This window comes from Salvelinus alpinus, chromosome 7 (assembly GCF_045679555.1).
Source record: "Salvelinus alpinus chromosome 7, SLU_Salpinus.1, whole genome shotgun sequence".
In the NCBI taxonomy this organism is placed as follows: domain Eukaryota; kingdom Metazoa; phylum Chordata; class Actinopteri; order Salmoniformes; family Salmonidae; genus Salvelinus; species Salvelinus alpinus.
In genome coordinates this window covers 24,132,561-24,146,796 of record NC_092092.1, presented here as the reverse complement: position 1 = coordinate 24,146,796, position 14,236 = coordinate 24,132,561, and the positions used below count along the sequence as shown (strand labels likewise).

The 14,236-nt window shown below is 39.6% G+C and overlaps 1 protein-coding gene and 1 long non-coding RNA gene across 3 annotated transcripts; one reads left to right on the top strand and one right to left on the bottom strand.

Annotated features, from left to right (window-relative positions):
• Positions 1–1,823: 1,823 nt before the first annotated feature.
• Positions 1,824–13,594, top strand: sgca (sarcoglycan, alpha). 2 transcript variants are annotated; one of them, XM_071409536.1, is made up of 11 exons: positions 1,824–1,933; positions 2,328–2,456; positions 4,486–4,634; positions 7,101–7,170; positions 9,729–9,927; positions 10,722–10,890; positions 11,273–11,481; positions 11,665–11,691; positions 11,906–12,085; positions 12,838–12,864; positions 12,984–13,594. In XM_071409536.1, exons 1-11 carry the CDS (start codon positions 1,897–1,899, stop codon positions 12,988–12,990), a joined length of 1,203 nt encoding a protein of 400 aa, XP_071265637.1. In that variant the 5' UTR covers positions 1,824–1,896; the 3' UTR covers positions 12,991–13,594. The 2 variants fall into 2 exon arrangements, with proteins under 2 accessions (XP_071265637.1, XP_071265636.1); XM_071409535.1 differs by having other exon boundaries at positions 4,483–4,634.
• LOC139580651 (uncharacterized) lies at positions 10,615–14,038 on the bottom strand. Its single transcript, XR_011676080.1, has 2 exons — positions 13,899–14,038; positions 10,615–10,905 (listed from the first exon to the last, which is right to left on the bottom strand). It is a non-coding gene; the product is annotated as an uncharacterized lncRNA (long non-coding RNA).
• Positions 14,039–14,236: the final 198 nt, after the last annotated feature.

Sequence of the window (14,236 nt, the reverse complement as noted above, 5' to 3'; positions counted from 1 at the left end):
AAGAAATCAAAACCAGCACGCATCAGATTACTGTGTCCAATGATGATGTATCCTTTTTATATCGTCGCTTCCTGCATTCACTAGTGCCTGTCTAGCCTACACGTTTGATGATAATATGTTATACAATGTTTTAGCAGTAGTCGGTGATAGCCTACATTCTTGTGAGGGCGTAGAGTAGACTATGCCTCTTAGTCTGCATCTAGATAATGCGCTCCATACTGTGCCAGTCCAATGCGTTTTCCCTAGCTACGAATAGACTGTAAATGAGCTATCTCAGAATATATAGGCAGATAACGGTTAACATAACGACCATTAATGTATTTTTATTCGAATTTACAACAGATGGAACCAAGAAGCAGAACTCCCATTGAGACAGGCCATGTTGTGCACACACCCTGACGCATACAGTACATAGTTGCATTTTCAATGCAGCATAAGGCTAACCTAGTCTACTTTTTTTAATGATCCGTGATATAGTTTAAGATTACATAGCCTAAGGTGTAGGCTAGATATAGTAGCATAGCTACATATTTTATTTAATTCACGAAAGCCACTGGAAAGTCAGTGATATCAGTGTGAATAATATAGAATGGCCCATCAACCAGCAGTTACATTTTTAGAGAACATAGAAGATACATTTTAAGGGGTGTTTCAGTAGTAGAAATTAAACAGTAGAGTGACAGTAATAGCTTTTATTTGTTTTATTTTTTGTTAACTTTCTCCCCACATATATTTTGTGGAATCACAATTGGCAGATAATTAGGAGGATTGATTGAATATGATGAATGGCAATCTTCACTGAACAAAAATATAAACGCAACATGTAAAGTGTTGGTCCGATGTTTCATGAACTGAAAAAAAAGATCCCAGACATTTTCCATATGCACAAAAAGCTTATTTCTCTCAACTTTTGTGCACAAATTTGTTTACATCCCTGGTAGTGAGCATTTTTCCTTTTCCAAGATAATCCATCCACCTGACAGGTGCAGCATATCAAGAAGCTGATTAAACAGCATGATCATTACACACGTGCACCTTGTGCTGGGGACAATAAAAGGTGCAGTTTTGTCACACAACACAATGCCACAGATGTCTCAAGTTGTGAGGGAGTGTGCAATTGGCATGTTGACTGCAAGACTTTCCACCAGAGCTGTTGCCAGAGAATTTAATGATACTTTCTCAACCATAAGCCGCCTCCAACTTCGTTTTAGAGAATTTGACAGTACGTCCAACCAGCCTCACAACCGCAAACCGCGTGTATTGTGTCGTGTGGGCAAGCGGTTTGCTGATGTCAATTGTGTTCAACAATGAACACAATTATATTTTATTGATGGCAATTTGAATGCACAGAGATACCGTGACGAGTTCCTGAGGCCCATTGTGAGGCCTATTTTTTGTGTGTCTGACCAACAGTCATGTGAAATCCATAGATTAGGGGCTAATGCATTTTTTTTTTTAATTGGTTGTTTTTTTCTTATGAACTTGAACTCAGTAAAATCAATCAAATTGTTGTATGTTGCGTTTATATTTTTGTTCAGTATAGTTTTTTCTACCATTGTATAGGAGGGGTGGAAGACTAGGGGAAGGTGTCAACGTGACACAGTTAGACAAGGAAGGCAGACTACACAGCTAGTGTTTTTATTATACCTCAAACCTACAGACATGCAGACACACACACACACACACACACACACACACACACACACACACACACACACACACACACACACACACACATTCTGACAGACAAACACACACACATGTACTCACACGCACACTTTAGGAAGTTATTACTGTATAGTGTGTGGGTCAGAAATAGCCCTGAAGTGCCTGGCTGACTGGGAGTGACTTAGCCCTCCTCTCCTCTTGGCCCTGTCAATCACAGCTCAAAACAAGATGGCAGACTGGACAGGCTGGAGATTTATTTTAATAGGCAAGGTTAAGTATTTGTTACTTTATAATAGTGAATATGACAACATTGACAAGCGGTTTTATTATTCACCAAGATCACTTCTTCTATAGCTAATATAATTTGTGTTTTATGACGGATATTTTAGAGAACTTACCAGTGATTAAATATAGTAGGTGTCTGACAAGAGGAGTCATATTGTGCTGCCAGTATATATACAATTTTGAAGTTATATGACATCATGTGAAATGACAGAAAATATAGTTTTAACAGCTATGCTGCGTAGTGGTGTGGACATGGTGTTTAAGTGCAAATCAGTTCAGTGTCCAAGTTTCATGTTATTTGTAACCTCATGTAACTTTGCCATATCCAATAGTGATATCCTTTGGTACTTGTGCTCCTATCTACATGTACGCAGTGTGTGTGACCAGTGTACTGGTGGTCAAGGCAGACATCAAGGCTTATACCCCTGTGGGACAGCTGTTTGTGTTCGAGCTGCAGAGAGAGACCTTCCAGAATGAATTTGAACCCTTCCTGAAACACTATGGTAAGGCTGAGATTTCAGTAAGTCACCTCTTAGTGTACAGTTTAACTTTCCACTGGGCACACCACGTCATTTCAACGTGGGTAATATTTGGTAGATACATGTACATTAATCAATGAGATTCCAACCTATTTTCACCCACTCAAAAAGACTGCCAAAAGTTTGTTGAATTCCAATTTGTTATTATGTTTTCAACCATCTAAAAGCACAACCAAATTCCAATGAAAGAAAATGTCATATTCTTGGTTAATTGTCACCTAATTGTGTTATCATTGTGCTTTCAACCATTTAAAAGCACACTAAAGTTCAAATGGGAATACAATGTCAGGTATTTAGTTTATTTAATACAACAAGCTTAATGTGTTTTCACTGTGCTTGATCTAATAGCACAATCAAATTACTTGGATTACAGTTAGTTGAGATTACTTTAAAGTATGGTACAAGTGATCAATTCTGTTTGAGATTCTGTGCAGATTAATAGAGCAATTGTGAAGATTTCCACAGACCTGTGACCCTGAACATAAGAAGACATTTACTGTTACTGTATCCTCAAAATGTGTCCATGGCTGTGTTACTTATTTTAAGGTTGGATATATACTGTTACATTAGTTTGTAAGATAGCCTTAACATTTGGGTATTTACTGTCTTCCATAGGTAATATTGAATTGTGTTTGGTTGACAACATAACCAAACATCAACATTTAAAGGAGATGTATCTACTGCTTGGATAGTTCCATCTGGGCCACTGGCTTAATCCTATTCTTTAACTTTTATTTTTGGATGAGATGGAGACCTGAATCCAGAAAATAATTTGTTAACTTGTCGAGAAGTTAAAAGACTATTTACTGTATTGCAAAAGTTATATTGAATTGTGTTTGGTTGTCAACACAAACAAATATCAAGTTTTAAAGGAGATGTATCTTCTACTTGGACAGCTCCATCTGTGCCACTGAGACTGGTTTTAATTCCAGTTTGTCTACAAATGAAAGAATAGGACTAAATCAAATCAAACTTTACATATACTTTAAATACAACTTGATTTGATCTAATCCTATTATTTCACTTTTATTTTTGGTTGAGATGGAGACTTGAATCGAACGTATTTATTATTAACATGTAGATTCTATTTGAAATCAACCAACGCTTGAAACCCTAGGCCTATATGTATTGTCTATTTTTAGTTGAATCCTGGGCTGAATTTAAATAACAGCTGTTGATGACTTCCCAAATGATATAGGCCTAAATAGCATCTTTGATGATATACGACTGATAAGGTTTGGTTTCATTTCATTTGCTCTGTTGAACCTACACTTTGGAATGAATTCGATAGCAACAGTGAATCTATTAAGTGGATATTTTTCAACAATTGTTCCCATGATAGCACATTGGTGACAGTCATTGAAAAAGATCAAAGCTAAGCAGGGCTGGGCGTTGTTAAAACCCTGGATGTGAGACTGGAGGGATAACTGTAGATAGATCAACTCTCCAGTAGGAGGTGCTGTCCAGCCTATTGTATTCTTATAGTGGATATTAAGTTGAAGATCTGACATGGTTTCAAAGGTACAAATTCAACATATTTTGTACAAGGTTTGTCTATTTAGAAAAATGATTACCATGATGACATAATCCTGTGGTTGAAATTTGAAACTCAAAACAACAGTTGATAACTTTAAAAAAAATCGAATGTATTTTCCACTTAAATTGACACGTCACAATATTTTGACAAATTAAGTTGAAACAACATTGATTTAACCAGTTCGTGCCCAGTGGGTTGAAGCTTGTGGTTACTAATAGCAATAATCTAACAATGTAAAGCCTTCCCAATGAATAGATATAAATGTTGGTTGGTTATTGTAATTTCTTCATATTTTTACACTTAAAGCTTCAATACATGTATTGTTATGTCCCAACTGACATTCATACAACAAACCAGCGGGTATCATCAGGTAGGTGTCGGTAAGGTTGAAATGATATACAACCAACAACCATAATGCGTCTCTCTTCTCTCCCACTCTCCCATTCTGAAAAGCAGGGCGGGTCTACAATGATCCCATGCTGTTTAAGTGCAATATGCAGTCCTTCCCGGACCTACCTGGCTGGCTTCGATTTACCCAGAGGCACCACTATGATAACGGCTTCCTCTACGGCACCCCACTGGCCCAGGGAAAGAGTATGATAGAGGTACACAGAGCAGACTCATCAAATAGGGGTGCTCTGAGATACACACAGATTGCGTCCCAAATAGCACCCTACTCCCTACATAGTGCACTACTTTTGACCAGAACCAGGTTGGGGATAAGAGTACCATTTGGGATACAGTCACACTGTCATGAGGATCTAGTTTATAACTTCTCTCGGTTGAAATATGTATGATTTTGCATTGAAAAATGTTAAACATATTTGAAGCATGAATGTGAAGGATATTTCTGGGCACAGTATGTAGCTTGTAATGGTCTAAGGATAAGATATTTTTTATTTCCCCTTTATTTAACCAGGTAGGCTAGTTGAGGACAAGTTCTCATTTACAACTGCAACCTGGCCAAGATAAAGCAAAGCAGTGCGACACAAACAACAACACAGAGTTACACATGGAATAAGAAAACATACAGTCAATGTGGCGAATAATTACAATTTAGCAACTTAAACACTGGAGTGATAGATGTGCAGAAGATGAATGTGCAAGTAGAGATACTGGGTTGCAAAGTAGGGTATGTTTTTGCGAGGGTATGTTTGGCAGCATGAGTGAATGATGCTTTGTTGCGAAATAGGAAGCCGATTCTAGATTTGATTTTGGATTGGAGATGCTTAATGTGAGTCTGGAAGGAGTGTTTACAGTCTAACCAGACACCTAGGTATTTGTATTCTAAGTCAGAACCGTCCAGAGTAGTGATGCTGGACGGGCGGGTAGGTGCGTGCATCGATCAGTTGAAGAGCATGCATTTAGTTGCATTTTACTTGCATTTAAGAGCAGTTGGAGGCCATGGAAGGAGATTTGTATGGCATTTAAGCTCATCTGGAGGTTAGTTAACACAGTGTCCAAAGAAGGGCCAGAAGTACACAGAATGGTGTTGTCTGCGTAGAGGTGAATCAGAGAATCACCAGCAGCAAGAGCGACATCATTGATGTATACAGAGAAAAGAGTCGGCCCAAGAATTGAACCCTGTGGCACCCCCATAGAGGCTGCCAGAGGTCCGGACAACAGGCCCTCCAATTTGATCTACTGAACTCTATCAGAGAAGTAGTTGGTGAACCAGGCGAGGCAGTCATTTGAGAAACCAAGGCTGTTGAGTCTGCCGATAAGAATGTGGTGATTGACAGAGTCGAAAGCCTTGGCCAGGTCGATGAATACAGCTGCACAGTATTGTCTCTTATCGATGGCGGTTATGATATTGTTTAGGACCTTGAGCGTGGCTGAGGTGCACCCATGACCAGCTTGGAAACCAGATTGCATCGCGGAGAAGGTGATCTGTTCGTTAACTTGGCTTTCGACAGAAAGGCAGGGTAGGATAGATATAGGTCTGTAGCAGTTTGGTCTAGAGTGTCTCCCCCTTTGAAGAGGGGGATGACCGCGGCAGCTTTCCAATCTTTGAGGATCTCAGACGATACGAAAGAGAGGTTGAACAGGCTAGTAATGGGGGTTGCAACAATTTCGGCAGATCATTTTAGAAAGAGAGGGTCCAGATTGTCTAGCCCTACTGATTTGTAGGGGTCCAGATTTTGCAGCTCTTTCAGAACAGCAGCTATCTGGATTTGGGTGAAGGAGAAATGGGGAAGGTTTGGGCGAGTTGCTGTGGGGAGCGCAGGGCTGTTCACCAGGGTAGGGGTGGCCAGATGGAAAGCATGGCCAGCCGTAGAAAAATGCTTATTGAAATGATCAATTATTGTGGATTTATCGGTGGTGACAGTGTTTCCTATCCTCAGTGCAGTGGGCAGCTTGGAGGAGGTGCTCTTATTCTCCATGGACTTTACAGTGTCCCAGAACATTTTGGAGTTTGTGCTGCAGGATGCAAATTTCTGTTTGAAAAAGCTAGCCTTTGCTTTCCTAACTGCCTGTGTATATTGGTTCCTAACTTGCTTGAAAAGTTGCATATCGCGGGGGCAATTCGATGCTAATGCCGTACGTCACAGGATGTTTTTGTGCTGGTCAAGGGCAGTCAGGTCTGGAGTGAACAACAGGCTATATCTGTTCCTGGTTCTAAATTTTTTGATTGGGGCATGCTTATTTAAGATTGTGAGGAAAGCACTTTTAAAGAATAAATAGGCATCTTCTACTGAGTGAGTGAGATCAATATCCTTCCAGGATACCCGGGCCAAGTCAATTAGAAAGGCCTGCTCGCTGAAGTGTTTTAGGGAGCGTTTGACAGTGATGAAGGGTGGTCGTTTGACCGCAGACCCATTACGGACGCAAGCAATGAGGCAGTGATCGCTGAGATCCTGGTTGAAGACAGCAGAGGTGTATTTGGAGGGCAGGTTGGTTAGGATGATATCTATGAGGGTGCCTGTGTTTACGGATTTGAGGTTGTACCTGGTAGATTCATTGATCATTTGTGTAAGATTGAGGGCATCAAGCTTAGATTGTAGGAGGGCCAGGGTGTTAAGACATCCCGGCCATCCTTTAACATCTCACTGTTTCTCTTTCCATTTCAGATCATAGTGACTAACAAACGGAGCTATGACACATTCAGAGACAGACTGATCATAACGATTGACCCTCCAGGTGTGTATTCTGTGATGGGAGAACAGTTCTGGGAAATAATATATTACAACATACTATCGAGTCTAAACATCCAAAATGGCACTACTTTTTTACCAAGGCTCAAAATGGCACCCTATTCCCTATATGAGTGATTCTACAGAAGTGGTGTGAATTGCTGTCCCACCCCAAAAAAGTATCCAAACTTCGGCAATAACAAACATATTGTTCAACTGATATAGTATAAATTCATTGTTTATACACCTATATCTATTGAGAGGTGGCTGTCCCAAACCCTGACTCCTAAACGTCATGTTTGAAAATTAAGCAATTCATGATTATTATTTTTTAACATTATTATTTCAATAGAACATATTGAGTTGTTCTATTATTACATCGAAAGATACTGATCTAATAATTATTTTTGTTTATTTCACATGAAGTTGGTGGCACCTTAATTGGGGAGAGTGGGCTTGTGTTAATGACTGGAGCGGATAAGGTGGAAGGGTATCAAACACATGGTTTCCAGGTGTTTGATGCCATTAAATTTGCTCAGTTCTGGCCATTATTATGAGGAGTTCTCTCCTCAGCAGGCTCCTGTGGTTTAGTTTTTAAAAATCTTTCTCTGAAAAATGCTGTCCCCACTTTTGATGTCACTACAGAAACACACTTTAAAAGATTTTAGAATGAATGTCCCTTAAAACCCTACACATATCAGGTGATGGGATTGCACCCCTCTCCACTATGGCCACAGTAGTCTGACTGCAAGCATTTTGGAGAGAATTTGTGAGCAAGTTGGAAATATGTAAAGTATGGTTTTGGGACTAAAGTATATGTTTGCTGGGATGTACATCTGTCCAAATGAAAGATATGTTAGCTATGGGACCTCTTTAAAGTCCAAAATCAGTCAAAAATGATCCAAACCGAAACGATCACAACCGAAACAATTGACACCATGGAGATATATATCTTTGTATCTGTGCCATTATGGAGTCTATGACAGCACGGGCAGCACCATTAAGGCTATCTCCAATTTAAAGTTGTATGCACTATACTCTACCAACTGAGCTACAGAGGACCACCATGTGGACAAGTGCACACTTCAGGAAAAAGTGTAGAGTATTGAGATGCATAGCCAGCACTGGGCTCCAACCATCCAAAAGCCCAAACATTGACATATATTTGGCAAAACACAGACGTCTATAATGCTCTACTGTACTGAGCTCTACTGTACTATGCTTCACTGTATGCTACTGTGCTCTACTGTACTCTACTGTACTGCACTCTACTGGGCTCTCATGTACTCTACTGTATTGTACTCTACTGGACTGTACTCTACTGTATTGTACTGTACTATACTGTACACTATCATACTGTTCTCTACTATACTGTACTCTACCTGACTGTGTTCTGCTGTACTGTACCGTACTGTACTGTACTGTACTGTATTGTACTGTAACCTACTCTACTGTACTCTACTGTACTATACTGCACTGTGCTCTACTATATTGTACTGTACTGTAATCTACTGTACTGCAACCTACTCCACTGTACCCTACTTTCCTATGCTCTACTGTACTGTGCTGTACTGTGCTGTACTGTGCTGTACTCAATTTTACTCTACTTGAGTTTATTACAATTGAAGAAGGGCCCATGGACTCTTGATCTATTCGGTCTTTAAGTTGTCATGGTCTCAACTCACTGGGTCTGGATCTTGGGACCAATGTCTTGGTATAAATATTGGTCTTGGCTCCTGGATAGTCTTTGCTTTACAAACCATAAGCAATTTGAAGAAGACAATGCACTCTGATCATAAGCTGATCCCTCCCAACCCATAGGAATCCCCACCCAGTTGACTAGTTTTAAATGGTGGAAGCAATCTATGGCAATGCCTATACCAAAACGAGTTAGTCCCATCTAGAGCCCTGTATTTATCTTTATGATTGGCATTTGACACCAAAACGCCTGTTATTTTGCCAAAATAAAGATAGGTAAACTTAAACATTTTAAAACATAATTAATTAGATGCATAAGTAATTCAATCAATTAACAAGTTTTAGATTCATACAATCAACAATGAACATTTTACAGAGAACAATAGAGATTATATTTCTCTAAATTAAATTTTAAGGTTTTGAAAACCAACTTAAAAATAATATTTTTACTATTTTGTTAATTTGGTATGCAAATAAGATTTCTAAAATGAATCTGTAATAGAAGGTTAATCAAAATGATCACTAATGAGCGTGGTGCTCCCTTTACTGCAACTTTTACACTATGCTAGTAGTGACACATTTAGTGGGGTGGTAAGGAATTCAGGTAAATATTTCAAATATTCAATACAAACAGTGTGTAGATATGTTTATCTGTCATATGTTAGAAGACATATGTGCTTAAAGTTTGTGAGAAATAGGATACAAATGTGATTTTTTTTTTCAACCCCCGATTTACACCACTTCTGTAGAATGACCGATATAGTGCACACTACCTTTGAGCAGAGCCCTATGAGGCCTGATCAAAAGTAATGAATTGGGTGCAGTGAATACTGGTTTATTTGTTTCTCCCATTGGCCTTTCTTTCAGCAAAGAGAATGCCCTACCAGGCTGAGTTCTTCATCCCACTGAGGGAGATTGAGAAGGTGCTGCCCTCTACAGTTCAGGAAGAGATCAGGCAGGATATGATGAGGATGTGGAAGACAGACAGGCTGGACTTTGTCAATATCACGTCTGCGTTGGACCGAGGTGGCCGTGTCCCACTGCCTCTGGCTGGACACTACGAAGGGTAAAGAAGTGTCAGATTTCAACTGTCGATAACTGTCACTTATACTAACTCTCAACAGAGAGCATCCCAGACCAGAAGGAGAAGTACACTATGAATTCACACTATTCATTCCCCAACTAGGCCTTGTAGTGTACATGTACACTACCATTGAAAAGTTTGGGGTCACTTAGAAATGTTCTTTCTAAGTGACCCCAAACGTGCCATTGGAACACAGGAGTGATGGTTGCTGATAATGGGCCTCTGTAAGCCTTTGTAAGCCACACAACGTGCCATTGGAACACAGGAGTGATGGTTGCTGATAATGGGCCTCTGTAAGCCTTTGTAAGCCACACAACGTGCCATTGGAACACAGGAGTGATGGTTGCTGATAATGGGCCTCTGTAAGCCTTTGTAGATATTCCATAAAAAATCTGCCGTTTCCAGCTACAATAGTCAATTTCAACATTAACAATGTCTACACTGTATTTCTGATCAATTTTATGTTTTTTAATGGGGGAAAAAAAATTGCTTTTCTTTAAAAAACAAGAATATTTATAAGTGACCCCAAACTTTTGAAAGGTAGTGTATCTGAACAAAAATCGTTAAATCATGCAACGTGAAGATTTAATTTCAATGATCAGAAAACATTCAGCATTTTCAGTATAATTTTTTTGGGGGGGGATGAAAGAGGTCAAACTCAAACTGAAATTTAAATCAAGTGAATATTTTATTGACGTTTTCAGCACATTTCAGAATATACAGTAGGTACAGTACAGTCATTGTTAACTAAGCCAGTGTCATGCATTGGGTCCCAGGGTGTATGTGAAGGTGGGTTCAGACCAGTACTTCTCTGAGTGCTTGTTGAGGCTCCAGACTGCTGAACATAGGAGACAGTGTGAGGCCGGGGGCAGGGCCAAGATCCCTGGGGACTGCAAGGTCTGCTCCTACCCAGGCAACTGTGTCACCTGGTGCAAGTCCACCCTGGTGAGTCCACAAGCACTGGTATATCCAAAACAGAATTTTTTGTCATTAGATTACTTTGGGGGGAAACATAACATTACTAACAGTGACATTTATCTGAATGAATAATGAAATGAATCACCTGCAGGTATTATGTCAAATTCTTGTAGAGTGAGCTAATCTACACACATCCAAAGCCAGAGCTGCATTTAATGGTAAATCTGCCTCACACACAAGCCTTGCCAACATGTTTTTTGCAATTCATTCTCAAGGAGTAGATTGGAGGGAACAAGCATTTTAATAATTTAAATAACATTAAATAGCATATCAACACGGTCATCACCTTATATTCCCTCCCTCCTAAATATGTATCCTCCTCTGCCATCCCTGTGTCTACTGTACATAGATTGATCTGTCCAGACCAGTGATCCCCCCTCCTGCCCCCACCATGGGCCCAGGTATCCTGGATGCTGGAGGGGTCTATGACCCTCCTGAGTCCCCCCCTCCCAGAGACTTCCTGCCAGACTACATTGTGACTGTGATCGTCCCCCTGGCTCTGGCCATCATCCTGTGTCTCCTATTGGCATACATCATGTGCTGCAGACGAGAGGGAGTGTATGTTATTTTTGTACTCCACTGAGATTGGCATTAGTCCTCTAATGTTGTTAAGTAATAACAACCAGCTACAACTTATCACTGAAAACCTAGCAACCTTCACTTATGAAATATCTTTACATTTGGCAACTTTGTATTACTATTCATAGTTGTTACATAACATGTTTTGTTTTTTATTTGCAGTGAGAGAAGAGATGGAAAGACACCAGAGTACGTAGCCTTCCATTCCACATATCAAAACCCACTACACTATTTACATTTACTGAAGATGTATTACATCACACCATCAAGAAGATTAAGGAAGATGGACAAAGACATCATGTCTAATATTTTATACTATGATAATTGCCAAGGATAAGCTTAGTGTCACCCCCACACTTGACTAATGTATATAAATCTTCCTCCCCTCTGTCTGTTCCTTTAGTATCCAGCTCTACCACCACCACACCATCCATGGTAACACCAGTGAGCTGCGGAGCATGGCTGGGTGTCGTGGGGTCCCTCCTCCCCTCTCCACCCTTTCCATGTTCAACGCTCGCACCAGGGAGACGGCCCCACCGTTCCAGACTGACAGCCCCAGCATCCCCCTCATCCTGGCCCAGCAGTGAGTAGTCTACTGTCACTACTATTAGTAGAGTGTTCACTGCAGTAGCTCAACCTGGTGGCCCAGCAGTGAGTAGTCTACTGTTACTACTACTACTCAACCCTAGCCTGGTGGTCTAGTTGGTTTGTGCTTTAGCCAACTTGTTTTTTGTCATAGATATTGAGAGAGAGAGAGAGAGAGAGAGAGAGAGAGAGAGAGAGAGAGAGAGAGAGAGAGAGAGAGAGAGAGAGAGAGAGAGAGAGAGAGAGAGAGAGAGAGAGAGAGAGAGAGAGAGAGAGAGAGAGAGAGAGAGAGAGAGAGAGAGAGAGAGAGAGAGAGAGAGAGAGAGAGAGAGAGAGAGAGAGAGAGAATCCCCGATCTGGCAAGGTAAAAATCTGTCGTTCTGCCCCTGAACAAGGCAGTTAACCCACTGTTCCTAGGCTGTCATTGTAAATATGAATTTGTTCTTAACTTACTTGCCTAGTTAAATAAAAATGTATTCCACTTGGATTATGATATTTGGTGTAACCTATGGTGTAACCAACTTCAAAGTGAACCAGTAAATTTCAAATCAGGCATAAAGGTGGTTAATATTGGGGTTGATGGTTAATATTGCCATACAATTTACTTTTTATTTTATTCAACACATGTATGTTATAAACACATTATTACTTTAATTAAACTAGCAATAAGCAGTTTAGTAAACAAAACAAAAGCAAAATCATTGCTATTAAATTCAACCATAATGTTCAATTCTTCATTTGTTTTCGCAGGGAAATCAACACTGACACACTACCCAGGTAACACAGTCAAATAAATGTGTCTGAATAAATAAGTAAAACTGTACAACAAGAAGAAAAGAACGATTATGAAATACATACATGGATAATTTTTTACAATTTTGTTTTTGTTCCAACAGGAAATGAAGCCATCCAAACAGGACACACTGTACTTCCACTGCATGTATTATGGGTTTGCTGCTGGTTTGCTGTAGGATTTGAGATGTTTTCTCTTCACATTATAATTTCTTTATCCTCTTTCTTGATCACATTATACTTTGATTACAAATATTTTGGAGTGACTCCCCTTATAGAATAACCACATGAATTTCACATGTGAATGTTTTCATGTGATCAAATGTAATCTTATGTGAAGTTAATGTGATAACATATGACAACATGTAAAGTAACATGTGATAACGTGAAGTTAAACATGGAACACGTCTTCACATGAAGTTAAACATGTGAAGACGTGATCACGTGAAGTGTTCCAAAAATACAGTTTTCATATGATTTCACATGTGAAATTTATAGTGAAATCATGTGAGTTTTCTGTAAGAGTGAGTGTTGAGTGACTGTAACCTCTGAACTTGTGTTAAACATTTTTATGCATTGGTGGATTTAATTAATTCTGCCATAGGTTTGGACTAATGGAGTGCAATATGTATTTTTGAAAACCAAATCCTTGGCCTACATGTAGAGGTAGAATTAATATATTGAATGTTTTTCCTTAATAAAACCCCTAACCAACTGTATTATTGTTTTAATGGTCAGCGCCATCATCAAATAGTCTGTGTAATAATTATGTAATTTCCATTTAACAACATTGGTCCATTGATTGCTTAATCAGAGGAGTGCTGCCAAGACATGCCCAGTACTTACCATAATACTATCAAAGAGAAGCAAATTAGGAACACAATAAAAACAGCAAAATAGGCTACAACAAATACACAATTCAAAGTGAACCACACATAGGAGCATGCAGCATCGACTATTCCATTTGATCCAAATCATCTTTAGGAAGACAAATTCTCTTTTAAAAATATATATATTACCATAATCAAAACTCCACTTGTCATCTGGGCTTCATATTCAAAACAAAAATGCAGATGATCCATAAAAAGGCATTGTAGTAGAATAGCATCCACAGAATCCACACGTTTCAGCATGTCTCCGTTTTGCGACTGGACTTGTGAACGTGTGAACGTGTCTTGCCACGCGGCACTCTGGTTTGGAGGATTATGTTAAAACGGCTTTCCATAGTAGACCTGCAGTAGGTAGACGGACAGTAACACACACGGTAGCCTGCCCCACTCTGTCGTAATTCTAGAACTGTTCCATGGAATTCCACCAGGGGTCAGTACAAGGCTACATTGCTAATTCTAGGATCCAA